The following is a 26,812-nucleotide window of genomic DNA, read 5'->3' as shown; positions in this document are numbered from 1 at the left end:
AACCACACAGGCCAGTGCAGGCCTGTGAGGCCCACACCCTGCAGGGAGGTGCCTCCCCCTCGGCAGGCCAGCGAGGGGGCCAAGCCGAGGGCCCCTGCCCCAAGGTCCCCTTGGTCTTGCAGAGGGGGCCGCATGGTATGAGGGCCCACCTTCTTTTTTTTTTTTTGAGACAGAGTCTCGCTCTGTCACCAGGGATGGAGTGCAGTGGCACCATCTCGGCTCACTGCAACCTCCACCTCCTGGGCTCAAGCAGTTCTCCTGCCTCAGCCTCGGGGGTTGCTGGGATTACAGGTGCGCACCACCATGCCTGGCTATCTTTTGTATTTCCTTCCTTTCTCCCTTTCTCCCACACCACCACGCCTGACTCCTTTTTGTATTTCTTTCCTCCCTCCCTCTTTCCCTCTCTCTCTATTTTGAACCAGAGTCTCGCTCTGCCACCCAGGCTAGAGTGCACTGCAACCTCTGCCTCCTGGGTTCCAGCGATTCTCCTGCCTCAGCCTCCCGAGTAGCTGGGATGACAGGTGTGAGCCACCAAGCCCAGCTAATTATTTTTTTTTTTGTATTTTTAGTAGAGACAGGGTTTCACCATGTTGGCTGGTCTTGAACTCCTGGGCTCAAGTGATTCACCCACCTCAGCCTCCCAAAGTGCTGGGATTACAGGCATGAGCCACTATGCCCGGCCGGCCGAGTCCTGCCTTCTGAAACTCAGCAAGAGTTCTGTGCCACGTGGGGACACTCAATGAATGGGCTCCCAGCAGGCACCAGATGGTCTTCAGGTTTATTTCTTAAATCAATTAGGAAATAAAACCACAGTGCCCAGGAAAGTTCGCATGAGACGCCATGGTGTCTCTTGCCATGGCCCCACCACTCCAGGGGCCAGGGGGTGCTGCTGGAGGGAGGACAGATGGACAGGCGGCCTGGGTGGCCGGCCCCAGAAAGGCTGGCATGGGTGTCCGAGATGAGCCACTAGCGAGGCCAGTAGGGATGTCTGGGCCGTCCTGGTGGGATTGTCTGGAACATCGCCACCAACACAGTGTCAGAGCCATCAGTGGGGACATTGGAGGGGCCACCGTGATGTGGGAGATATTTAACAGGCTAGAACCCCTGAGGCTTGAGAGGCCAGTCCCTGGCAAGAGACCTCCGCTGACCCCTCTGCTGCCTCTCCTATGGGATCCTCCGGTAGCCACAGCAGATGAGGATACCCAGGAGGCCTCCTCCCAGGACAGGAAGCAGCCAGCTGAGCAGCCACGAAGTGCAGGGTTCAGGGACCTCCAGCAGGAGCTCCATGGAGATGGCTAAATGGGGACATCAAGGCAGCAGCTGACAGTGGCGACATCCAAGCGGTCACAGTCAATTCCGGAAGCTTTCAGGGCATCAGGAGGGGAAGGTGGGGCTGGGGAAATGTGACAGGAACAGGGAAGTGCAAAAGGCAGTTGGCCTAGCCTGGGAGATGTTTCCAGTTGGCCTGGGGGACCCCCAGCTCCTCCATTCAGCAGGGAGGGTGGAGGGCCTGCTGGGAAGTCACATGGAGCTGCAGCATCTGGAACCCAACAGCCGCAGGAGGCCTGGACCGGGGCTCTGTAAGGCACAGCCGAGAGGGAGGTGGGGAGGCCCCAGTCTGAGTCCAGGGCCCAGGGGAGATGATTCATGCAGCCCCCGAGAGCAGCTGGGCCCCGCACAAGACGCAGCTTCCAGGACATGCGTGTTCCACTCTCGGCAGGAGAAGAGAGGAAAAAGGAAAGGCTGGGCCCGGTGGCTCACGCCTGTAATCCCAGCACTCTGGGAGGCCGAAGCCAGCGGATCACCTGAGGTCAGGAGTTCAAGACCAGCCTGACCAACATGGTGAAACCCCGTCTCTACTAAAAATATAAAAATTAGCTGGATGTGGTGGTGGGTGCCCGTAATCCCAGCTCTCAGGAGGCTGAGGGGGGAGGATCACTTGAACCCAGAGGCAGAGGTTGCAGTGAGCTGAGATCACACCACTGCGCTGTAACCGGGGCAGCAGAGCAAGACTCTGTCTCAAAAAAAAAAAAAGGAGGGGGGCGGGAAGAAAAAGAGGGAAGAGTTAAGACCAGATAGGGACAGGGATGGAAGGAGACAGAGGCCGGAAAGCAGGGAGGGGAGACAGACACAGGGGCACCAAGGCAGCAGAAAGGCGTGGGTTCCTCTGAGGTTCCAGTTTCTCAGTCTAGGATGGGCCCTGCCAGGCACAGCTTGGCCAAGTGGGTGTGTAGGAGGTGGCCACCCCGAGGCAGGGCTGTCTGGCTCAAGCCGGCCTTTCCCACCAGGCCCGAAGTTTCTGGCCAGTAGGGAGACAGCTTCAGAGGGAGAAGGCGCCCGAGCAGATGCGAGTGTAGACCACCTCGTTTAAGGGCAGGTAGTGGCCCTGCTTCAGGTCCAGGAAGAAGAGCTGGTCCGAGGTCTGGCGCGGGTCAAAGCCCTCTCGCTGCAGCCTCGTCTTCTGGATCTTGAAGGTGCCTATAGTGGGGATGGGGGACAGATAAGGGCTGAGCAGGTGGCTTCTGGGAGGCCTCAACTCAACGCCCTCTCCTGCACCTCTGGGCCTCCCCACAGCCTGTCCCCTGGGCAGGAATGTTCTTCCCCATTTTGCCTGCCTGATTCCCCCTTGTCTGTCAGATCCTGGCTTCATGCCCCCTCCTCCAGGGAGGCCTCCCTGACCACTCCTCACCAGAGCAAGAAACTGCACCCTGCCTGGTCATGTGTCCATTCCCCACATGACAGGCAGGGCTGTGTCTATTACACAACGGATCAGAGTTTAGCAACTTACATCCTGTGGGCCAAATTTGGCCCTCCACCTGTTTTTGTAAATAAAGTTTTATTGGGGCTAGGCACAATAATGGCTCATGCCTATAATCTCAATGCTTTGGGAGGCCAAGGCAAGAGGGTCACTTGTGCCCAGGAGTTTGAGACCAGCCTGGGCAACACAGACCCTGTCTCTACAAAAACAATTTTTGTTTCTTCTTTTTTTTTTTTTTTTTTTTCTTTTTTTGAGACATAGTCTTGCTCTGTCACCTAGGCTTGAGTGCAATGGCATGATCTTGGCCTACTGCAACCTCCACCTCCCAGGTTCAAGCAATTCTCCTGCCTCAGCCTCCCAAGTAGCTGGGATTACAGGAGCGTGCCACCATGCCTGCCTAATTTTTGTAATTTTAATAGAGACAGGGTTTCACTGTGTTGACCAGGCTGGTCTCGAACTCCTGACCTCAAGTGATCGTCCCGCCTCAGCCTCTCAACAATTTTTTTTTTTTTTAATTAGCCAGGTGTCATGGCATGTGCCTGTAGTTCCAACTACTTGGGAGGCTGAGGCGGGAGAATCACTTGAACCCAGGAGGCTGAAGTGAGGTTGCAGTGAGCCGAGATTGTGCCACTACACTCCAGCCTGGGTGATAGAGACAGACTCCATCTCAAAAAAAAAAAAAAAAAGGAAAGATAACACTGACTAGTTCAGAATGCTTAATGACAGTGGAAGTGAGGAATGGAAATAAGTAACTACTAAAATAAAACAGCAGAAAGGACCTGCATGAGCCCACAGTGCTAGCTGGCTATGAACCCTTGTGTCAGTCCCAGGACAGTGTCCTGAACTAGGATGAATAAGTAAATGGTTTGGATACGATTTGTTTGTCCACACCAAAAATCATGTTGAAATTATTTATTATTATTCTTTTCTTTGAGACAGTGTCTTACTCTGTCACCCAGGCTGGAGTACAGTGGCGCCATCTCGGCTCACTGCAACCTCTGCCTCCCGGTTCAAGCAACTCTCCCGCCTCAGTTTCTCAAGTAGCTGGGATTACAGACATGAACCACCACACCCAGCTAATTTTTTTGTATGTTTAGTAGAGAGATGGTTTCACCATGTTGGCCAGGCTGGTCTCGAACTCCTGACCTCAGGTGAGCCACCTGCCTCAGCCTCCCAAAGTGCTGGGATTACAGGCGTGAGCCACCGCACCCAGCCAGATATTCTTTTAGAGCAACACGAGATGGACCAAGACATGAATCAACAGACGTGCTGATGGATGAAGAAAGAGGTTGGGGTGGGGGAGACTCGCACCTGTGGTGTCCACCTGGGGCAGGAGGCGCAGGAAGATGGGCCGGGCATAGGGTGCCAGCACTTTCTGCAGTTCCTGGTACATCGCGTTGGGGTCCAGCAGGCTGTGGGGGTCTGCGATGGCCGCCATCCCTGCCTTACCCTCCACTCCTGGAGGCAGAGGCTCAGCTGGGGACACCGCACCCCTCATCCTCCCCACCAGCAGGACCAGATACACTGTCAAGCAGTAGCCCCTGGTCTCTCATTTCCAGTCTCTCCCCACCTGGGCTGACATTTATGGAAGCAGCACACATTTTATGGCGCTCCTGCTTGGCTTGTTGAAGCCCTGAGACAGGTGGGCTTTCATGATCCCATTTTCTGGATGACAAAACTGAGGCTCAGCATCCCCCAGGTGAACTGGCTCCAGTTCCAGTGCTTCCTCCTGGGCTGCCATGAGCAGTTGTCCAGGTTGTGCGCTGCCCAAGGGCACCTGTACCTCCAAGCCCCTTTTGGCTGAGCTCCCTCGGAACCATGCCTCAGGACCACCCCCTGCAACCCCAGCTTGCCTGGAACAGCCACCCCATAGACGGCCACGTCTGTCTGGCCCAGCAGGCGGCTCAGCACGCCCTCCACCTCGGTGGTGGAGACATTTTCCCCTCGCCAGCGGAAGGTATCCCCACTACGGTCCCGGAAGTACATGTAGCCCAGCTCGTCCATCACTAGCACGTCACCTGGCAGAGGAGAAAGGGGGCAGATGGGTGGCGGCTCCCCATCCGCACAGCCAGTCACCGGGGCCTAGCAGGCTGCGCACCTGAGAGGTAGGCGCTGTCGCCCTTGCTGAAGACGCTGTGGGCGATCTTCTTGCTGGTGGCGGTCTCACTGACATAACCATCGAAGCGGCGCAGCGGGTCCTGTTGGTTGATCTGGCCCACGAGGAGGCCAGGCTCCCCTAGGGAGGAGGCCACGCTCAGGCTGCGCTAGGCAGGCAGCGCGTGGGGACCCGAGCTCCTGGGGGGACCACCTGGGGGCCCTGCTCACCGGCCTGGCAGGGGATGCAGAGGCCCTGGGCATCCCGCAGCAGCTCCATCGTGTCCTCATTGACCTTCACCAGCCGGATGGGGTACACGTGGGGCAGGATGCGGCTGTTGAAACCACAGGAGCCGACCTGGGATGGGGTGAACCGAGTTGGAAGGAGCCAGGGATATGCGGGGGCCTTCTCACTAACACTTTGCCTGCCTTGCCCCGGGGCTTGGAACTAGCACCTCCAGTGTCACTCTAAGCTCTCTGACCTCGGCTGATCTGCAAAAGCAGGGTAGTAAATGCCGCCTCCAACTCAGGGCCCCTCCTCCCACTTTCCCAGCCTGCATTCAGTCAAGAGAAGACCTGCCACTGGCACCCACTTCCTGGGCCACAAAACCATCCATGCTAGCAGGAAGTGGATGCCTCAGTGTGGGCCCTACAGCTACATGAGATACTGCAGAGCCTCCCCTGCTGCCCGCCACCCTGCTCGGCATGGTTCTATGAACGCAAATGCTCATCCAACATGTTTGAGCCACTACACCCTGTCTGCTGTGTTTGTTTCTGCCTTTCCCCTTTCCCTTTTTTTTTTTTTTTGACAGAGTCTCACTCTGTCGCCTAGGCTGGAATTCAGTGGTGCAAATTCGCTCACTGTAACCTCTGCCTTCCAGGTTCAAGTGGTTCTCATGCCTCAGCCTCCTGAGTCTGAGATTATGGGTGCATGCCACTGAGCCCAGCTAATTTTTTGTTTGTTTGTTTTTTGTATTTTTGGTAGAGATGGGGTTTTGCCATGTTGGCCAGACTGGTCTCAAACTTGTGACCTCAAGTGATCCGCCCGCCTCAGCCTCCCAAGGTGCTGGGATTACAGACCTGAGCCACCATGCCCGGCCTGGTGTGTTTCCTATGCAGGAATCTGAGCTACATGAGCAAAAGTGCCCTGGGGGCTGGCCATCCAACACCAAGCACAGGGAGGAAGGAGCATTGTTCTTGGCATTGGGGACCCAGCCCCCATGGCACTTGCTGCTTTCTTATTTTTTTCCTTTTTAGAGACACAGAGTCTCACTCTGTTGCCCAGGCTGGAGTCCAGTGGTGCAGTCATAGCTCACTGCAACCTCAATCTGGTGAGCTCAAGTGATCCTCCCGCCTCAGCCTCCCTAGTAGCAGTGACTACAGGCACCCACCACCATGCCTGGCTAATTTTTTATTTTTTGTAGAGAAGAGAGTCTCACCACATTGCCTATGCTGGTCTCAAACTCCTGGCCTCAAGTGATCCTCCTGCCTCAGCCTCCCAAAGTGTTAGGACTACAGGTGTGAGCTACCATGCCCGGCCGACATTTGCTTTATGATCATTATTATGGTCTGTTCTTGGCCTTGGATGGGAGGGGCTTGGGAAAGGAGAGGGAGATTCATGCAAGCGCAGAATGGAGATGATTAATAGAGTAAGTAGTTGCTAATTATGAAGGTATCTGTTTGCTAGCAAGTTGGGAGGCTGAGGCAGGAGGATCGCTCGAGCTCAGGAAGTGAAGGCTACAGTGAGCTATGATCACACGGCTGCACTCCAGCCTGGGCGACAGAGCGAGACTCTGTCTCAAACAACGACAACAACAACAAAAATAACAGCAAGGTACCCAGAGCCCTATTCTCCTAACTAATCTCCACACGCAGAAACTAAGGCTCAGAAAGGCTGAGGCACTTGCCAGGGCGCACAGCCATACCTATCCTCCAACTCTCCTGACTCAAGGATCACAGTCACATGACTGTGCAGGCTTGAGGATTCTTCCTGCATGCTGTGCATTAATCCTCTGGTGGTGCACCGGCAGTCCCAGGAATTCTCCTTACGCCAGTACTGCACGCGCCTTGGCGGAACCTTCCGCGCTAGTCCAGGCTGCCTTATGGATCCCAGGGGCCCCAGGAAGAGAAGGCAGTGGCCGTCCCTGAACTGCGAGACCTGCCCCGGGGCCCTGCTGGTGCGCACCTTGCCGTCCATGTTGGCAATGCTGCAGTTGCACTCGGTGGCGCCGTAGAACTCCCCGATCTGGCGCACGCCGAAGCGCTGCGTGAACTCCTCCCAGATGGCTGGACGCAGCCCGTTCCCCACTGCCAGGCGCACGCGGTGTCGCCTCTCCGCCTCGCGCACCGGCTGCTTCAGTAGGTAGCGGCAAATCTCACCGATGTACTGAACCACCTGGGGGGCGGAGTGAGGAAGTGGGTGATGGGACCGGCAGGCGGTGGGGAGCCCGGATCAGAGGAGAGACCCCGAGACCGCCCTACCCAGGGAGCTAATCCTGTGAGCGAAACAGCCTAAGGATGATGATAGCTGCAGAATCGTCCACACTCCATTAGGGTTCACATTGACTCCTAGGACTCGTTTAGTCTCTTGCAAAGGACCTAGGATGCATTTTTTTTTTTTTTTTTTAAGTTGGGGTCTCCCTGTGCCGTCCAGGCTGCTGGAGTGCAGTAGCGTGATCAGGGCTCACTGCAGCCTCAAACTCCTGGGTTCAAGTGATCCTCCAGCCTTAGCCTCCCGAGTAGCTGGGACTACAGATTTTTTTGTAGAGATGGGGGATCTCGCTCTGTTGCCCAGGCTTGTCTTGAACTCCTGGCCTCAAGCAATCCTGCCTCAGCCTCCCAAAGTGTGAGATTCCAGGTGTGAGCTACGTGTGCCTGGCCGGAGGCAACTTCTATCCAAGCAGATGCAGTCAGTATCTTCTTCCCCCTCTCCCTACCCGCACCCCTTCATGGCCCCTCGATTCTGCCGGACAGCTTTCTGGCGATAACACATCCCTGTCTGAGCCTCAGCAGGCACACAGGGCAGGACTAGCAGGAGAGTTGACACCCCGCAGGGCAATCCTCGGCCTGGAGCCTACACTGTTACCTAGAGTCCCCTGGCTGAGCCTGGGCTGGCCAGAGCGTCACCCCTGGGCAGACCACTCCCAGGTGCACGCACTAGGCTGCTCTGCATCCAGACAGAGCCTCAGGTGCCCACGGAGCCACCTGCTCATGGGCTCCCCCTGCAGGACATCTTCCCTCCCTGCCACACATTCTCCAGCCCCGCAATGGCTTCCTGGGGTCATCCGCCAGATGCCCCACGGTGCCTTTGAGTTCTCCTCTCCAGGTGGGCTTAGGAATGACTGTCCCCGCCCCCCACCCCCCCACTTTACAGATGGAGAAACCGAGGCTCACAGATGGTAGGGAACTGGAACGAGATCACAGAGCTGGGAAGTGGCAGAATCTGATTTGAAGCCAGGCATCCCGGCCCCAGAGTCGGAATAAAACAGTTGCATGCCAGGGATTACCCACTACATGGATTGTAACAGCTGCAAATGTGCTCTGGGCTTCCCACTCACTCACAGAATGAAACCTACATTTCTTCCTGTGGCCAAGTGGATCTGGCCCTGCCGCCCCTGCTGCCTCCTCTCCCTCCATCTCCGCTGAACACTCTGCCTCCTCAGGGACTTTGCACACGCTAGCCTTTTGCCTGAAGCAGTCTTCCCCCCAGATGCATTTGCCTGAACTCTTCAGTCTCAGCTTAAACGTCACTGAGGCATCCCCTGTGCCCCCAGCTGAGCCCCTGAGAAGGTACTGACTAAATAGCTGATGATTAAACCAATATGATCAGCAGACACCACCGCCACTCTCTGAGCTGGGCTTGGAGATGAAGGTACTGAGGCCCAGAGAGGAAACACAGTGCACCCGAGATCACTGGCTGCTGACCAACAGTGGGGACCTAAGAAGGAGGGTCCTCTCCCTCCATTCTCAGACTTGGGCCACTGTCTTAGGTGTGGTGCAGTCCACACCATCTCCAGGAGAGAACCTGGCCAATCAGCCCAGCCCCTCCTCAGCTAATATGACTGGTTTAAGAATGGGCACATGGCTGGGCACGGTGGCTCACGCCTGTAAACCCAGCAGTTTGGGAGGCCGAGGTGGGCAGATCACTTCAGGTCAGAAGTTCGAGACCAGCCTGGCCAATGTAGTGACACCTCATCTCTACAAAAATACAAGAAAATTTAGCCAGGCTTGGTGGCATGTGCCTGTAATCCCAGCTACTCGGGAGGCTGAGGCAGGAGAATCTCTTGAACCCAAGAGGCAGAGGTCGCAGTAAGCCAAGATTGCTCCATTGCACTCCAGCCTGGGGACAAGAGCAAGACTCCACCTCGGGGAAAAAAAAAAAAAAAAAAAAAAGCAAGGATTTTAATAGACAAGCTAGCAGGTAGGCTGTATCTGATCTAAATAGACAGCGAAAAACCGGTGAGGACCAGGTGTGCCATCCACATAGGGTACAAGTCTCTGGTAGCCCCCAACCCAATCTCTTATTATGCAAGTGGGTAGCTACTCCACGTTGCCTATTTCTTTTTTATTTGAAAAAAAAAAGTTCTTGGTAGAACTTCCCTTCTAACAAAAAGCAGCCCAAGAAATCACTTATTTTCTAACAAAAAGCAGCCTGGAAGATCGGGCTGCAAACACAGATAAGGAAGCTGGAAGCTTGCACGGGGGGATGCCAGCAGCTGCACCAACAAAAAGGCTACCGGGGGCTGGGCATGCTGGCTCACGCCCGTAATCCCAGCACTTTGGGAGGCCAAGGCGGGCGGATCATCTGAGTTCGAGACCAGCCTGGCCAACATGGTGAAACCCCATCTCTACTAAAAATACAAAATTAGCCGGGAGTGGCGGCACATGCCTGAATCCCAGCTATTCAGGAGCCTGAGGCAGGAGAATCACTTGAACCTGGGAGGTGGAGGTTGTAGTGAGCCGAGATCACGCCACTGCACTCCGGTCTGGGCAACCGAGTGAGATTCCGTCTCAAAAAAGAGAGAGAAAAAAAAAGGAAAGGGCTACCTGGGGCTGGGCAGGTAGCCTCCACCATGGGGGCTCCACCTTCCCTTTTTTGTTAGCACATGTACAGTAAGAAAGAAATAAGCAACAAAAGCCGGGTGCTGTGGCTCATGGCTGTAATCCCAGCAGTTTGGGAGGCTGGGGCAGGCAGATCACCTGAGGTCAGGAGTTCGAGACCAGCCTGGCCAACATGGCAAAACCCCGTCTCTACTAAAAATACAAAAAATTAGCCAGGCTTGGTGGTGGACCCCTGTAATCCTAGCTACTTGGGAGACTGAGGCAGGGGAATCACTTGAACCCAGGAGGAGAAGGAGGTTGCAGTGAGCCGAGATCACACCTCTCCATTCCAGCCTGGGAGATGCAGCAAAACTGTCTCAAAAAAAAAAAAAAAAAAAAAAAAAAAGTCAGTAAACTTCTAGATTATAACCTCCTGCCCCCATGAGAATGGCTACACTGCAACTGATTTTACAGATAACACAGCAGCAAGCAGTTTCCCTATGCTGCAATCAGGAGATGTGATTTCTGAATCCAAATAAATGCATGCTCTTGTTTTCTCCTTGTGTCCTTGTTAAACATCATGTTTAGAGATTCTGTCCTCTGGTTTGGTTTGGTTTGTTTGTTTTTGTTTTTGTTTTTTTTGAGATGGAGTTTCACTCTGTCACCCAGGCTGGAGTGCAGTGGCGTGATCTCGGCTCACTGCAACCTCCACCTCCTGGGTTCACAGGATTCTCCTGCCTCAGCCTCCCAAATAGCTGGGACTACAGGCGCCTGCCACCACGCCTGGCTAACTTCCCATCCTCTATTTCTTAAAGAGCCTCTCAATGTTCACTGTGTGCCTTATTTGACACAAAATTCCACTTCTAGGAAACTGACAGAATGAGCTTCCAAGGGCCCGGCTCGGAGACAGTAAGTAGCAACCAATGCAAGATGGTATGTCAAGGACAAAGAGAGGCCATCAGATGTGACGGGCTTCCCAGTGGGAGGACACCACACCACCCATAAGGAATCTTTGCCAAAAAAGTTGAGTTTGAAGCCGATAAAATATCTAGACCCCTGATTCTCAAGCGGGGACCATTCTGTCCCCCAGGAACCCTTAGCAATGTCTAGACACATTTTTTTTTTAATTGTCACGACTTGGGGGAAAGGGACTGCTACTGGCATCCGGTGCGTGGAGGCCAGGTATGTTGCTAAATATATGCTACAATGCACAGGACACCTCCCACCCCAGGGAATGATCCAGCCCCAAATGTTAAGAGTCAAACCTAGTCTGGACACTATCTCAATTTCTGTAATAAACTCCAAGAGGGAAGAGAGACAGACAGAAAGAGAAAAGGCACCTACAGATGAAATATTTCTTTTTTTCTTTTCTTTCTTTCTTTCTTTTTTTTTTTTTTTTGGAGATAGGGGCTTGTTCTGTTGCCCAGGCTGGAGTACACTGGCACAATCACGGCTCATAGCAGCCTTGACCTCCTGGGCTCAAGCAATCCTCCCACCTCAGCCTCCCAAGCATCTGGGACTACAGGCACAACCCACCACAACCAGCTAGATTTTCAATTTTTTTGTAGAGATGAGGGACTCGCTATGTTGCCCAGGCTGGTCTCCAACTCTTGGGCTCAAGTAATCCTCCCACCTCGGCTTCCCAAAGTGCTGGGATTACAGGCATGAGCCATTGTGCTTAGCCAAGAATTCTTACAAGACACATCAACCAGTCATAATGGTGGTTGTGTGTTTAATTATGGAAATAAGAAAAAACACATTTTTGACATTGTGAAACAGGATTGAGCCACTGTCCAGATTCCTAATGACACTGATAAATCACTGTCACTTAAAAACAATCCTTACCAGACACAAAAGGCTACAGTGTCTGACTCCACTGATCTGAAATGTCCAGAACAGGCAAATCATAGAGACGGGAAGCAGATTAGTGGTTGCCAGGGGCTAGGGGTGGAGGAATGGGGAGTAACTGGGGATGGGATTTCCTTTGAGGAGCATGAGAATGTTCTGGATCTAGATAGACATGGTGATTGTACATTGTAAATGCCACCAAATTATTGACCTTTTTTTTTTTTTAAAGATGGAATCTCAATCTCACTCTGCTGCCCAGGCTGGAGTGCAGTGGCACGATCTCAGCTCACTGCAGCCTCGGCTTCCCAGGTTCAAGCGATTCTCCTGCCTCAGCCTTCCAGGTAGCTGGGATTACAGGCACGCAGCATCATGCCCAGCCAAATTTTTTTTTTTTTTGAGATGGATTTCTCGCTCTGTCGTGCCCAGGCTGGAGTGCGGTGATGCAATCTTGGCTCACTGCAACCCCTGCCTCCCAGGTTCAAGCAATTCTCCCACCTCAGCCTCCCGAGTAGCTGGGATTACAGGCACCAACCACCACGCCATGCTACATTTCTGTACTTTTAGTAGAGATGGGGTTTCACCATGTTGGACAGGCTGGTCTCAAACTCCTGACCTCAAGTGATCTGCCCACCTCAGCCTCCCAAAGTGCAGGGATTACAGGCGTGAGCCACTGTGCCTGGCCAAATTATTCACTTTAATATGGCTAATTTATATGAATTTCACTTTAATTTGAAAAAACACATACTCATCTTTCAAAGGTTATACCGAAACAGCTACCTAGGAAACATGATGCTGTCTGAGGGATGCTTTACGCCATTGCCGAGGGGAGGATGTGGGGAGGGGGAGAGGGGCAGGACAGGGTATCTGATGGCCCCTGGGTCCAGCTGAGGGGTGCACCAGAACTCTCTATACTTTTCTGTCCACTTCTATGTGTATTTGCTACTGTCTATAATTTTTTTTAAAAGATACTTTTGGGCTGGGTACAGTGGCTCACGCCTGTAATCCCAGCACTTTGGGAGGCTGAGGTGGGTGGATTGCTTGAACCCAGGAGTTTGAGACCAGCCTGGGCAACATGGCGAAATCCCTTCTCTACAAAAAAAATTCAAAAATGAGCCAGGCGTGGTGGTGCGCACCTGTAGTCCCAGCTACTTGGCAGGCCGATGCTGGAGGATCACTTGAGCCCAGGAGGTCGAAGCTGCAGTGCGCCATGATGGTGCCACTGCACTCCAGCCTGGGCGACAGAGTGAGATCCTGTCTCAAAAAAATATATGATAATAAATAAACAAAATAAAAATATACTTTTGCATTTCAACATGCAGATTAGTAATTTTCCCAAGACTACCCCCGCCCGCCCGCCAACCAGAAACGAAACTCCTTAAAAGCGGAGCCAAGCACAGCTGTGGACCTTGTGGTGTACCCCAGGATGCTCAGCCCGGAGCCTCCAACCCCTGCTCAGCTGTGTGACCTGGACAAGTGGCTGAACCTCTCTGGGTCCCATCTGTCCAATCTGCGTCTGCCAACTTGCCAGAGTCCCTGGACAACTTCACATCCAATCCTTCCCGGCCAGCCTTGCTATTCCCTCCGGGCTCCATACCTGTTTCCTGTACCTCCCACCTGTATTTCCTGTATCCTGCCCCTGGTTACAGCACTGAAACCCTCAGCCTGGTTTCCTCTCACCGCGGAGGGGAAAGGAGAATTCCTGCTGTTAACCTCCGCCTGCTCTCCTCTCCGGGACAGCAGATGCCTCCACCTCCGACTCACGCATTCCTCACCTGGAAGCCCCAGCCTCATCGCCCTTCCCGTCCCAGGGTCTCAATTCTCTACAGTCAGCAGCAGGGAAGACCCACAGGGCACAAGGCATGGGGAAGGCATTGCCTTAAGGAGCTCAGGCACCCTGGGCCCAATCCCAGCCGCATTACAAGCCTCAGTTTCCCCAGCTGCAAAATGGGTCCACCCTCCCAGCAGTTATAGGATTCCATTGAGTTTACACATGGAGGGTTTAGCCCTGGTCTGGACACCCGCTCCCCACCCCACCCCCAGAGACCGGGGAGCAGGTTGCGCCAGCAGGTGGGCAGGAGGGCGCACAGAAGGGAGTTAAGGGAATAGAGCCTGGTCGGGGGCGGGGCCTGGCTGGGAGAGGGCGGGGCCTGGCCAGGAGGAGGTGGGGCTTTGCTGGGAGGGGAGGGGCCTCACCAGGAGGTAGTGGGGCCTGATTGGGAGGAGGTGAGGCCTGGCTGGGAGGGGCAGGGTCTAGACAGAACAGGGCAGGGCCTGACCGTGCAGTTGTACTTGATGCAGTCGTCCCAGAAGCGGCTGGCCGAGAATTTCTTGCGGAGGACGACTGTCAGCCCATAGATGAGACACTGCCCCACGCCGATTATGTTTCCTGCAGAGGGTGGCCTCGGTAAGGGGTCCTCCGCCCCCACCCACCGTTCCCTACCCAGGCCGCCCCATAGTACCTGCAGAGTGGTACAGGGGCAGGCAGTCATAGAGCACGTCAGCCGCCTGCATGCGGTAGGCGTGGTGGCCGAAGGCTGCCATGCGGTAGTACCTGCAGGGGGAGGGGGAGCCGGGAGGGCAGAGGCTGGGACCTAAATCCCCCAGGGTACAGGCATGGGGAAGCATGCTGGGTGTGGACTCAGGCAAAGCCAGCCCAGTTCGCATGGGTTCGCAGGCTGGCAGGAAAGAAACACGCAACGAACAAGTGTTGGTGGTGTTAGGTGTCACGAGGGATATAACAGGGTCAAAGGGCATAGAGGGGCTGATGGTGACGCAGCCACGGCGGTTGGGGAATCCTGTCTGGGGAGGTAAAGTGTGATCTGAGACCTAGCAAGAAAGAGCTGTGGCGGTGAGCTATGGAAGAGTGCCCAGGCACAGCACAGCAAGGGCCCTGAGGCCGGAAGGAGCGTATGGGTTTGAAGAGTTTGGGGGGCTGAGGAGTGAGCAAGGGGTGAAGGGGAGGAAAATGACATCAGGGAAGTGGCAGAGGCCACACGATCTGAGAGAGGTTTTGTTTGTTTTTTTTTGTTGTTGTTGTTGTTTTTGAGAGGGAGTCTTGCTGTGTCACCCAGGTTGGAGTGCAGTGGCGTGATCTCAGCTCACTGTAATCTCCGCCTCCATGTTCAAGCAATTCTCCTGCCTCAGCCTCCTGAGTAGCTGGGATTACAGTCATGTGCCACCACGCCTGGCTAATTTTTGTATTTTTAGTAGAGACAGGGTTTCACCACGTTGGTCAGGATGGTCTCGAACTCCTGACATCAAGTGACCCGCCTGCCCCAGCCTCCCAAAGTGCTGGGATTACAGGCGTGAGCCATCGTGCCTGGCCCGACAGAAGGTTTTATTCTGAGGGTCACGGCAGGTGCAGGGAGGACTCGGGCAGGGGAGGTCTGATTTAGGATTTTCAACCCTCCCGTAGCTGCTGACAGGAACCGGGCTATGGTGTGTGGAGGAGAGTGGGGGGGAGCAGGAGGAGCCTGAGGAGGTCCTGGCACAGGTCCAGGTGGGGGGCATGGAAAAAAGTAGACAGATGGAGGGGACGAGTTTTTCTGATGGGATGGATGTGGTGAACAGGTGGGGGGATGAGAGAGGTCCCAGAGTAGTGGGCACAGGGCAACCGGGTCCCAAGATGGATGTGAAAATGGGTGTGATGCCTTTGTCCAGCCCCAAACAGTTACCAGGGTTGCAATGAGTTTACTCGTGGAGGGCTTGGCCCTGGTCTAGACACAGAGCAAGTGCTCAGGAAACAGTGGCTGCCCTCTCTATCCCCAGGTAAGGTGGAGATGCCCACAGGAGCTGAGGGGCAGATCGGGCTAGCAAGATAGCCTGGGTCACTCTCAGCAGCTGAGGGCATTATGCCTGTGGGCCCCTCACCTGCTGTGCACGACAATGGCAGCCTTGGGCAGCCCAGTGGTCCCCGACGTGTAGATGTAGAAAAGACGATCTGTAGGAGATACAGGTGTTAGGGACGGGGCCTGAGCATTGGGGGTGGGGCCTGGAAGTTGGGGGCGGGGCCTGGGCGGGTAGGGAACCAGGAGATAGGGCAGGGGATAGGGCAGGGGTCCCACCCTTGACTCACCGTCCATGCCCTTGCTGGGGATCTGTGCCAAGGGGGCAGTAGAGGCCTCCTTCAGCAGTGGGTCCAGGAGGTGGGTGTCCGGCAAGATGCCCTCGGGCCCCAAGTCTCCAGAGCAGAACTTGATCAAACTTTTCCCCAGATGCCCGCTCACTTCGGCCACCGCTGTGGTCCCCAACATACGGATCATGGTCACCGCCGGACAGGCCCCCTCCCGAGGCCTGGGATGCACCAACTCCCTGCCCGGGGCATACCCAGACCGTGCACCTCATGGCCACGTCCAGGGCGGCCGCCTTCCGAGGCCTGGGGTGCAGCATTTCCCCGCCCGCCCGGGGGCCAGTCCTGGGTCCCCGCCCACCTGATGCCCACGCCTGGCCTCACCCGCCGCCATTTCTCCTCCAAAGATCAGGGCCTTAGCGCCCGAGGTGCCCAGACAGAAGGCCAGGGGCTCGCGCCGCAGGTTCACGTTGAGCAGCGCGGCCTCCATGCCCGCCTTGGCCAGGCCCAGCCACAGCCCCACAAACTCGGGCCGGCCCTCCAGGAAGACGGCCACCACGTCGCCCGGTGCGAAGCCCAGCTGGCGGAAGAGGTTAGCTACCGCATTGGAGTAGGCGTCCAGCTGCACGAAGGTCCAGCACTCGCCGGTCCCGGCATCCACCAGCGCCAGGCGCTCGGGCTGTCGCTGCACCACCTCCTGAAAGATGCGCGGGATGGTGTGGCCGGCACGCTGGTGCCGCCGCAGCTCCAGGCGCACGCGGATCAGCACAGAGAGACCGCTGGGAGGGAGGACGGAGGGGACAGCGTCACTGGTGCCCTGCCCGGCCTGGCCTTCGGGAGCTTCAGCCTCCCCCCTGGAGGACCCCAGGGCAGCCAGGGGCTTTGATGAGGTCTATGGTGAAGCTTTCGGTGGCTAGGTCTCTCAGGGGACCAAGGGCAAAGGCCATTTACCAACCAGCCAGGAAGTAGGTAGATTCTCAAAGCATAATAAACCAGTCACTCTGTCCTCTCCCATACCCCAGCTGGCTTGGTGGCTCTGGGGGAGCTGGGGCCTGATCCCATCCTCCTTTCTGTCCCCTGGGACGTCTGGAGCACCTGACACCATCCCCCACTGCCTCCAGCCTGGACTCTTCATGCTCAGACCACTCCAACCAGGACCCCCAGGGTCCAGTCCCGAACTGGGCAGCTGCTCCACCCCCAGGTCACTGAGTGGTACCAGGGACAGATGGCTGAAGCATCTAGCATGTGCCCCCAACTGGGGAGGGAGTTCCCCTGCCCCAGGTAGGGCCAGGAGATGTGCCAGTGGATGGGGGTGTAGGGATGAATGCCAAGCCCAGATGGAGGGTTCCAAGTTCCCCTTCCCCACTCGCTAGTACATATAAGGGGCAGAGGCCCCAGGGAACTGCAGAGCCCCCAATGCAAGGAGTCAGGTCCCTGAATGACTGTGTGGAGGCGGGCAGGCCACCACTTGCTATTAGATGAATGAGAATAAAATGTTTTTTGTTTTGTTTTGTTTTGTTTTGTGAGACGGAGTCTCACTCTGTCGCCCAGGCTGGAGTGCAGTGGCGCAATCTTGGCTCACCCTCCGCCTCCTGGGTTTAAGCAATTCTCCTGCCTCAGCCTCCAGAGTTGCTGGCACCCACCACCACACCCGGCTAATTTTTGTGTTTTTAGTAGAGATGGGGTTTCATCATATTGGTCAGGTTGGTCTCAGACTCCTAACAGGTGATCCACCAGCCCCAGCCTCCCAAAGTATTGGGATTACAGGTGTGAGCCACCATGCCCAGCCAAGAATGAACTTTAAAAACAAACAAACAAACAAGAAATGCTTTAGGCCGGGCGCAGTGGCTCACACCTGTAATCCTAGCACTTTGGGAGGCCGAGGTGAGTGGATCACCTGAGGTCAGGAGTTCGAGATCAGCCGGGCCAACATGGTGAACCCCTGTCTCTACTAAAAATACAAAAAATTAGCCAGGCGTGGTGGCAGGCGCCTGTAATCCCAGTTACTTGGGAGGCTGAGGCAGGAGAATTGCTTGAACTCAGGAGGTGGAGGTTGCAGTGAGCCGAGATTGTGCCACTGCACTCCAGCCTGGGCGACAAGAGCGAGACTCTGTCTCAAAAAAAAAAAAAAAAAAGAAAGAAAGAAAGAAAGAAAGAGGGCCAGGCACGGTGGGTCACACCTGTAATCCCAGCATTTTGGGAGGCCAAGGCGGGTGGATCGCCTGAGGTCAGGAGTTTAAGACCAGCCTGGTCAACATGGTGAAACCCCGTCTCTACTAAAAATACAAAAAAAGCAGCCAGGCATGGTGTGCCTGGCTGTAATCCCTGGCACACATGGTGTGCGCCTGTAATCCCAGCTACTCAGGAGGCTGAGGCAGGAGAATGAACCCATGAGGTGCAGGTTGCAGTGAGCTGAAATTGCACCACTGCACTCCAGCCTGGGCAACTGAGCAAGATTCGATCTCAAAAAAAAAAAAAAAAAAAAAGGCACTGCTCATCCCTTCAACCAATAAATATAGCAGCCAAGATAATCATTCTCAGCTAGACGTGGTAGCTCACACCTGTAATCCCAGCACTTTGGTAGGCCAAGGTGGGTGGGTCACTTGAGGCCAGGAGTTCGAGACCAGCCTGGCCAACATGGCAAAATACCATCTCTACTAAAAATACAAAAATTAGCCAGGCGTGGTGGTGGGCACCTATAGTCTTAGCTATTTGGGAGGCTGAGCCATGAGAATTGTTTGAACCCGGGAGGTGGAAGTTGCTGTGAGCCAAGATTGTACCACTGCACTCCAGCCTGGATGACAGAGCAAGACCATGTCTCAAAAAAAAAAAAAAAAAAAAAAAAAAAAAAAAAACAGATGATCATTCTCAGTGTTTATTAAGCACCTACTATCTGCCATACCCTGTGCTAACCTTATATCCATCCTCCAGCATAGGTGCCTGAGATCCTATCTGTCAAATAACGAATGAACTGCAGGCTCAGAGTGAGGAATTAACACGCCCAAGGTCACAGAGCAATTTGAGGACAGAACAACCCAGACACGAAGCCCCCTCACAGGGTCCCTCTAATCCCTGGCAGACTTATTACAAAGCATTTATCAAGTGCTGGCGACGTACCCAGTGGCAGGCCAAGTGCCCATGAGGCACACAGCAGGTGCCCAATGCCTGTGTCTTTTTTTTTTCCTTTTTTTTTTTTTTAGATGGAGTCTCACTCTGTCACCCAGGTTGGAATGTAGTGATGCCACCTCAGCTCACTGCAACCTCTGCCTCCCAGGTTCAAGCGATTCTCCTGCCTCCGCCTCCTGAGTAGCTGGGATTACGGGTGCCCACCACCACGCCCAGCTAATATTTTGTATTTTTAGTAGAGACGAGGTTTCACCATGTTGGCCAGGCTGGTCTCGAACTCCTGACTTCAGGCGATCAGCCCACCTCGGCCTCCCAAAGTGCTGGGATTACAGGCATGAGCCACCGTGCCCAGCCTGGAGCATCTATTATACACCCAATTCTGCTCTAAGGGCTTCCTGTGAGTGAATCTGACAGAGTACCCCAAGAACCCCATGATGGGGTACAAATGTTACACCCATGGGGAGAGGGGCGTTATTGAGGGAGTAACCACAGGAAACAGCCCCTGCCAGCAGGCTGCCCGTCCAGAGGCAGCACAACAACAAGAAACAGGAACTGAGGCCACAGCTGGTCACTGTCGGACTGAACACGAGGGCTAGATGCAGGAACACGAGGATTCACCCCCAGCCTCCCCGGTCTCTTGGTCTCGCTCATTCTCTCTCAAGGACGCCCACACCGGCAGGCAGTGGATTCCGGTACTTGGTTCCAGCCACATGCCTGGGCAGCCCTGCCTGGCAGCTGCTCAAGCCACCCCCAGCCTGGGGACAATGAGCCCACTGTCCAGCTCTGGGCCCAGGACTCCGGGGCGGAAGAAATCAACAAGGATGAATACGATCAGATTTCATGCAGGAAGTACAGGACACATTAGGAGAGTCAGGGCAGGGTGCTGAAATCGTTTCTGAAGCCAAGGTCTAAATGTAGCACCCCCACTACTCCAGTGTGGCACAGTGGCTAAAGAGCACATGCTCTGGAGTCTTGTGCCTCCTCAGCTGTGTGTTCCTGGGCAAATGACCTCCCCTCTCTGTGCCTTGGTTCTCTCACATGTTAAATGGGATTTGTCAGCATCCCTTCATTTTTCAAGACAGAGTCTTGCTCCCTCACCCAGGCTGGAGTGCAGTGGGGCAATCATGGCTCACTGCAGCCTTGACCTCCTGGACTCAAGCAATCCTCCCACCTCAGCCTCCTGAGTAGCTGGGACCACAGGAGAGCCCCAGTCCCCCAGCTAATTTTTTGTGTGTAGAGATGGAGTCTCACCATGTTGCCCAGGCTGGTCTTGAACTCCTGGCCTCAGGCAATCCTCCCATCTTGGGCTCCCAAAGTGCTGGAATTACATGCATGAGCCTCTGCACCCAGCCTCCATCACTTCTGATGTATTTTATTCATTAGAAGGGAGTCACTAGGGCCGGGAGCGGTGGTTCAGCCTGTAATACCAGCACTTTGGGAGGCCAAGGCGGGCGGGTCACCTGAGGTTAGGAGTTTGAGACCAACCTGGTCAACGTGGTGAAACCCCCTCTCAACCAAAAACATAAAATTATAGAGGTGTGGTGGTGGGCACCTGTAATCCCAGCTACTTGGGAGGCTGAGACAGGAGAATTGCTTGAACCCGGGAGCTGGAGGTTGCAGTGAGCTGAGATCGCACCACTGTACTCCAGCCTGGGTGGCAGGGTGAGACTCCGTCTCAAAACTCGAAAAAAAAAAAAACAGAAAAAGGCAGGGCTCGGTGGTTCACACTTGTAATCCAAGCACTTTGGGAGGCCCAGGCAGGTGGATCACCTGAGGTTGCGAGTTCTAGACCAGCCTGGCCAACATGGAGAAACCCTGCCTCTACTAAAAATACAAAATTAGCCAGGTATGGTGGTGCATGTTTGTAATCCCAGCTACTCGGGAGGCTAAGGCAGGAGAATCACTTGAACCCGGGAGGTGAAGGTTGCAGTGAGCCGAGATCGCGCCATTGCACTCCAGCCTGGGTGACAGAGCGAAAATCCGTTTCCAAAAAAAAAAAAAAAAGAAGGGGGTCACTAGGTCCAGCCCACACTCAAAGGGAGGGGACCATGCAAGTAGGAAGAGGAGGAGACAGGGATCCCTGGGGCCATCTTCAAAGCTGCCACCCACAGGCAAGTATGTCAAGCCATGTCAGGAACTTAGAGTGGACCCATCTCCTGCCCTGTCCCCAGGGGAGACAGAACCAGGCATGGACACCCACGGGGCCCATGGGAGCAGAGCTGGAAAGGAGGGAGAGAGAAGCCTGGGTGAACTCAAGAAGGAAGGGATGGCCTTCCACCTACCCTAACAAACATGTCCTGAGCTACTGCTGTGCGCCAATCCTGAGTGGGGCACAGGACCAAAGTGGCACCAAGACTGACACGGTCTCCTTCTGTGCCCCTATAGGGCCCACAGTCTAGAAAGAGGCCCAAGATTAAAACGCAAGAAGGCAGGCCAGATGTGGTGGTTCACAGCTGTCATCCTAGCAGTTTGGGAGGCTGAGGCAGGAGGATCTCTTGACCTCAGGAGTTCAAGACCAACCTGGGCAACATAGCGAGACCTCTCCTCTACAAAAAAATAAATAAAATCTGCCGGATGTTGTGGCCCGCATCTGTAGTCCCAGCACTTTGGGAGGCTGTGGTGGGAGGATCCTTTGAGCCCAGGAAGTTGAGGCTACGGTGAGCTATGATCACACCACTGCACTCCAGCCTGGGTGACTCAGTGAGACTTTATCAAAAAAACAAGAAACGTCTAATCCCAAAGCAAAGAAAGAAAAGAAAAGAAAAGAAAAGAAAACAACTAAAAACGCTGGGTTAAATGAGTTAAATCTTTGTTTTGTTTTGCTTTTTTGAGATGGAGTTTCGCTCTTGTTGCCCAGGCTGGAGTGCAATGGTGCGATCTTGGTTCACTGCAACCTCCGCCTCCTGGGTTCAAGTGATTCTCTTACCTAAGACTCCCAAACAGCTCGGAATACAGGCGTGCACCACCACGCTTGGCTAATTTTTGTATTTTTAGTAGAGACGAGGTTTCACCATGTTGGCCAGGCTGGTCTCAAACTCCTGACCTCAGGTGATCCACCCACTTCAGCCTCCCAAAGTGCTGGGATTACAGGCGTGAGCCACTGCACCCAGCCGAGTTAAATTTTTATTAATGTAGCAACAAGGTGACCAGAAAATAAGGACCAACCAGAGGCCAAAATGTCATTGTAGCCCCAGGAGGGGGACAGCTTAGGTGTGAGACAAGGCAGGTTTGAGTCTGATAAGACCTCAAAGCATGCCCATTCAACGTAAAGGTGAATTGGAAATCAAAATAAGATCTTTCCTTAACATACACACTCCAGGAGCTAAAAGGAAATTTGGTATCTCAGACCTTGCTGCTAGGAGGAAGGGGTGAAATCTCAATCAATGACTCATAACCTCACATGAGTGTGCAACTCCAACCATACAATCTGGGTGTCTGAAAGTCCTCAAGCAGACAACATGGTTCAAAGCAGTTCACACTGGGCGCGGTAATCCCAGCACTTTAGGAGGCTGAAATCGGGCAATCGCTTGAGGCCAGGAGTTCAAGACTAGCCTGGGCAACATGGCAGAACCACATCTCTACAAAAAATACAAAAATTAGCCGGGTGTGGTGTGCACCTGTCATCCCAGCTACTCAGGAGGCTGAGGTAGGAGAATCTCTTAAAGCTAGTAGTTCCAGACCAGACTGGACAATATAGTGAGACCCCATCTCTATAAAAAAACATTCTTTTAACTATCCAGGAGCGGTGGCAGGTGCTTGTAGTCCCAGTTAGTCAGGAGGCTGAGGCGGGAGGATTGCTTGAGCCCAGGAGATGGAGGCTGCTCCAGCCTGGGCAACAGAGGGGACACCCTGTCTCAAAAAAAAAAAAAAAAGGTGGGGGGGCGAGGCATGGTGGCTCAAGCCTGTAATCCCAACACTTTATGAGGCCAAGACAGGTGGATTACCTGAGGTCAGGAGTTTGAGACCAGCCTGGTTAACATGATGAAACCCTATCTGTACTAAAAATATAAAAATTAGCCAGGCATGGTGGCACATGCCTGTAGTCCCAGCTACTCAGGAGGCTGAGGCAGGAGAATCACTTGAACCTGGGAGGTGGAGGTTGCAGTGAGCCGAGATCGCACCATTGCACTCCAGCCCGGGCGACAGAGTGACAGAGCCAGACTCTGTCTCAAACAAACAAACAAACAGACAAACAATAGATAAGAGGTAAGTGCAGCCGGAAGGGTGACAAGAGGGAAGAAAGCGGAGTCTGGGACATGGTCAGGGACCTTGTGTGCCATGCTCAGGAGTATGGCCTCAATTCTATTTATTTATCGTTATTTTTTTAGATGGAGTCTCACTCTGTCGCCCCCAGGTTGGAGTGCAGTGGCGGGATCTCTGCTCACTGTAAGCTCGACCTCCCAGGTTCACGCCATTGTCCTGCCTCAGCCTCCTGAGTAGCTGGGACTACAGGTGCCCACCACCACACTCGGCTAATTTTTTGTATTTTTATTAGAAATGGGGTTTCACCATGTTAGCCAGGATGGTCTTGATCTCCTGACCTCGTGATCTGCCTGCCTTGGCCTCCCAAAGTGCTGGGATTACAGGTGTGAGCCACCACGCTCAGCCAGTATGGCCTCAATTCTAAGGGCAACAAGAAGCTATGGGAGGGTGTTAAGCAGGAAAATTTGGCAAAGGTTCCCAGAGGGAGAGTCGGCCCTGGCTAAAAGGGGCCCAGTATGTTCTATTTCCACCACTTCTGGATAGTATGTTCTAGGCAGCTTGAGACACTGCAAGTCTTTCTGAAGACCAGGTGAACATATGGATGGGGGGAGTGGCAGGTGGGCAGGGAACAGATGGTAGGACCTTGAGTGCCAGCTAGGGGCTGAGTCTTCCTTCTGCCAAGCATGGGTTGGCTGTGGAAGGTGTCTGAGCAGAGGGCACAGTCAGATTTCCACATCAGAACAACCAAGGGGCCGGGGGCAGGGGGCCATGGCATGGAGAAGGGGTGAGTTTTAGAAAGTTCAGAACCAGTCAACTTACGGTGGGATCCTTCCCATCTCCACACCCTCTGTGCCCTCCTTACAGTGGGTTCAGTCCCTCTTGCAACTCCATCTTACAAGGAGCTGTGAAGGTGTTGAACCCTGCCCTGCTAGCCTGCGTTCACCTGCTCCCACGTGGTGCTGTTCCTGAGATCTGCTCTGATAGGAACCCCCAGCAATGCCTGTTTCACCCCAGAAGGACCCCAACGGCTCGTTTGAGCAAGCCCCTCAGAGACACGGCCAGAATAGACCCCCAAACAAGACCTGGAATACGCAGCAGCCTCCCTACACACTCCGAACAACTCCCAAACCCAAAGACCCACACAGACCCCAAAATCTCAAACAGTGTCCCAGCTGGAAACGGTCCTGAGGAAATACACACCTTCAGAAACCCGGCAAGTCCTTTATAGACTTCCTAAGCAGCTCGCTCATCCCTCAGAGAAAGCCCTAGATAGACCCAAAGTGTCTTGGCAACCCCCAGAGACTATCTATTGGGTCGTCCCTGTGAGCCCCGGTGACCTACTGGAGAGCCCCCTGAAGTGTCTCACAGTTAACAAGGCTCCAAAGAGACCCCTACACCGCCACGGCTTTCCAGTCAGCCCCAGCTCCCTGGAACTTCCACCAGCAGCCCAAAGACCCCCAAGTTGCCCCCCAAGCCCCTGAGATCATCTCCTGAGCAGCCTGCAACGCTCCAAGTACCTTGCAGGCTACTCATCTCCCTCGAGAAATCCTTAAAGTGTCCCCTGTAGCGCCCTCAGAGCCCCCCAACTGGTCACCCTCTCAGGCCCCGCCCCTCGGCACAGCCCCACCCCCAACCTACAAAGCACCCCCAGCTCTCCGGACCCTCCAAGCTGTCTTCGCAACCCAGCCCCGCACCGTGCGCCCCCAGAGCCCTCAGCCCCACTCCCGGCCCTGGCGGATCCCGTCAACACTCACAAGAGGTCTCGCCTCGCGGTCTTGCAAACGATGCGAAGGAAGCGCCAGCCGCCGCTGCCCACGTACACGCCGAGCGCCGCTACTGCGCTCCAGGTCCATGGCAGCCCCAGCAGCCACAACAGCGCCAGCGAGACCACCGAGGCCGCGCCTGCACCCGGAGCCCGCATCCTGGGGAGACAGAGTGCGCTGAGGCCGCGGGCCACTCCGGCTCCGCCCGCGACCGCCCCCGACCCTACAGCGAGCCCTGCCCCCAGGCCTCGGCTCCGCCCCGCCGCGAGCCCGGGAAGGGTGCTCCGGGTCAGACTCCGCCCCCAGGCCTGGGATTGGTCAACTCCTCAAGCCAGGCATCGCCCCCTTTCCAGGCTTTAACACCCGCCCACTAACTAGGAACCAGACCCCGGCCCTAGGCCTGGGATTGGCCAGGTCCTGGCCAGGCTCCGCCTCTGACCCTGGGTCAGCTCTATTCCATATTTTTGAGTCCATCCTTCCCTGCCAATCTTACAACAGTCCCCGCCCCCAGAGCCAGTAAGTCCACCCTGTCGGTCACTGTCCGGCCTCGCCATATGCCTGCATTTAGCCTGTATCCTTGATCCCCGAATTACCCTTCACGTCGTGTCCCCTTTCCTTCTGGTCCTGCCTCTACCCCGTGGCTTTCTCGCCACTCACGGGGCCCTGCCCTTAGATTATACTTCTAGCCCCACCCACAGGCGCAGGCCCTCTCCCCCGAGTCCCGCCCCTCTCAGCCAGGCTCCACCCCCTAGGCTAGATTATATGGCCCCGCCCACAAGCACACACCGCGCCCCCCGCGCCCCTCCCGGAACTAGACCCCTCCCATCCGTTCAAGCCCCACCCCAGTTCCGGCCCTAGCCCATGCTCCCAGGCTCAGGTTCTATCCTGGTCACTGGCCCCGCCCTCAGGCTTCGGCTCGTCACCACCTCCTGGGTTTCACTCCGGCCCCCATAGGACCTAGGCCCCGCCCCTCTTCCCACCTGTCTACCTCGAAGCCGCTCAGCCTGCAGAGCTGAGGCGGGCCCTCTTCCAGGAGCCACGACCATAGAGAGGCAACCGGACCAGAGAGGCGACGGTCAACGAGACATGGGGGCTAGAATGGCCCGCCAGGACCCCCCGCTGTCTCCATGACAACCAGGCCTTGCCCCACCCCCTCTCCTTTTAGGAAACACACGTGTCCTGCAGCCGTGGGGCATGGCTCGCAAGATAGCAGGACCCGAGCCCTAGATGGCGTGCAGACTCTCTACCCTCGGGGACCAAAAAGATCCCAGTCCACACCCACGGCCCGCGTGGGCTGAATTCTTGCCCCAGCTTGTCCTAAATCCAAGCCCCAAAACCTCTTTCATTCTTAAAAACACATTCCAGGGCCCCAGGGGAGTGCTCAACTCACACCGTGGGGGCCTCAGAAGTCTCTAATTGTAAACACCGCCGCGGTCTTAAACACGTGTAATTCAAGGACACAGCTAATTCTTAATCCATGTCCCGAAGCCTTGTCGATTAAGTCTCAACGTCACACCCCAGGATCCTGGGGAGGACAAAATCCACACGCTAGGTCCCCATCCTTCCTAGAAGCACCTACAGGCCCTTTACTTGCACCCCAGGGTCCTAGATGCTCCCTCGGGCGCCTGCCAGCGCTGGCCTGGGGGCACCCACAACCCTGTTCTCTGGCTGACCTGAAGCTGCAAGCGGTGCCTTCAGTCTCCCAGAAGCTCAGGCAGGAGGCAGGCAGGGAATAGGAGGCTGAGGCTGGGGACCCTTTGTTTCAGAAGACTCCTGGACCCTTCTTGGGTGCCCTGTGCCCACTGTGCAGGCTACTGCTTTGGGGTCCTTTCCTTCCAGCTCCCTCTCCTCTGCCCCACTGCCAACTCCACCACTGCTTGTTTTCTGCCCTGCTTGGCCGACCTTTCCAGC

At 55.0% G+C, this 26,812-nt stretch overlaps 1 protein-coding gene and 1 long non-coding RNA gene across 3 annotated transcripts; one reads left to right on the top strand and one right to left on the bottom strand.

Annotated features, from left to right (window-relative positions):
* Window positions 1-764: 764 nt before the first annotated feature.
* On the bottom strand, window positions 765-26,812 carry LOC105489647 (solute carrier family 27 member 1). Of its 2 annotated transcripts, none has more exons than XM_011754668.3 (13): window positions 26,575-26,812; window positions 24,893-25,060; window positions 16,194-16,588; window positions 15,816-15,977; window positions 15,611-15,680; window positions 14,200-14,291; window positions 14,017-14,126; window positions 7,038-7,247; window positions 5,084-5,210; window positions 4,857-4,994; window positions 4,612-4,776; window positions 4,070-4,216; window positions 765-2,478 (listed from the first exon to the last, which is right to left on the bottom strand). In XM_011754668.3, the coding sequence occupies exons 2-13, from the start codon at window positions 25,057-25,059 to the stop codon at window positions 2,321-2,323; spliced, it is 1,941 nt and encodes a 646-aa protein (XP_011752970.2). In that variant the 5' UTR covers window position 25,060; window positions 26,575-26,812; the 3' UTR covers window positions 765-2,320. The 2 variants fall into 2 exon arrangements, with proteins under 2 accessions (XP_011752970.2, XP_011753115.2); XM_011754813.3 differs by lacking the exon at window positions 26,575-26,812 and adding an exon at window positions 25,495-25,629.
* Window positions 14,289-16,106, top strand: LOC139360258 (uncharacterized). Its single transcript, XR_011617539.1, has 3 exons — window positions 14,289-14,588; window positions 15,401-15,508; window positions 15,955-16,106. It is a non-coding gene; the product is annotated as an uncharacterized lncRNA (long non-coding RNA).

The sequence above is a fragment of the Macaca nemestrina genome, chromosome 20, assembly GCF_043159975.1.
Source record: "Macaca nemestrina isolate mMacNem1 chromosome 20, mMacNem.hap1, whole genome shotgun sequence".
Taxonomy (NCBI): domain Eukaryota; kingdom Metazoa; phylum Chordata; class Mammalia; order Primates; family Cercopithecidae; genus Macaca; species Macaca nemestrina.
The sequence above is the reverse complement of the archived record's forward strand: the minus strand, read 5'-3'. Positions and strand labels throughout refer to the sequence as shown.

Coding starts and splice junctions, on each gene's coding strand:
- LOC105489647 (XM_011754668.3), bottom strand. CDS start 25,059: ATGCGGGCTCCGGGTGCAGGCGCGGCCTCGGTGGTCTCGCTGGCGCTG. Junction 15,681..15,815: donor CCCCAGCAAGGGCATGGACG/GTGAGTCAAGGG, acceptor TATCTCCTACAG/ATCGTCTTTTCTACATCTAC. Junction 14,292..15,610: donor GCCATTGTCGTGCACAGCAG/GTGAGGGGCCCA, acceptor CTCCCCCTGCAG/GTACTACCGCATGGCAGCCT.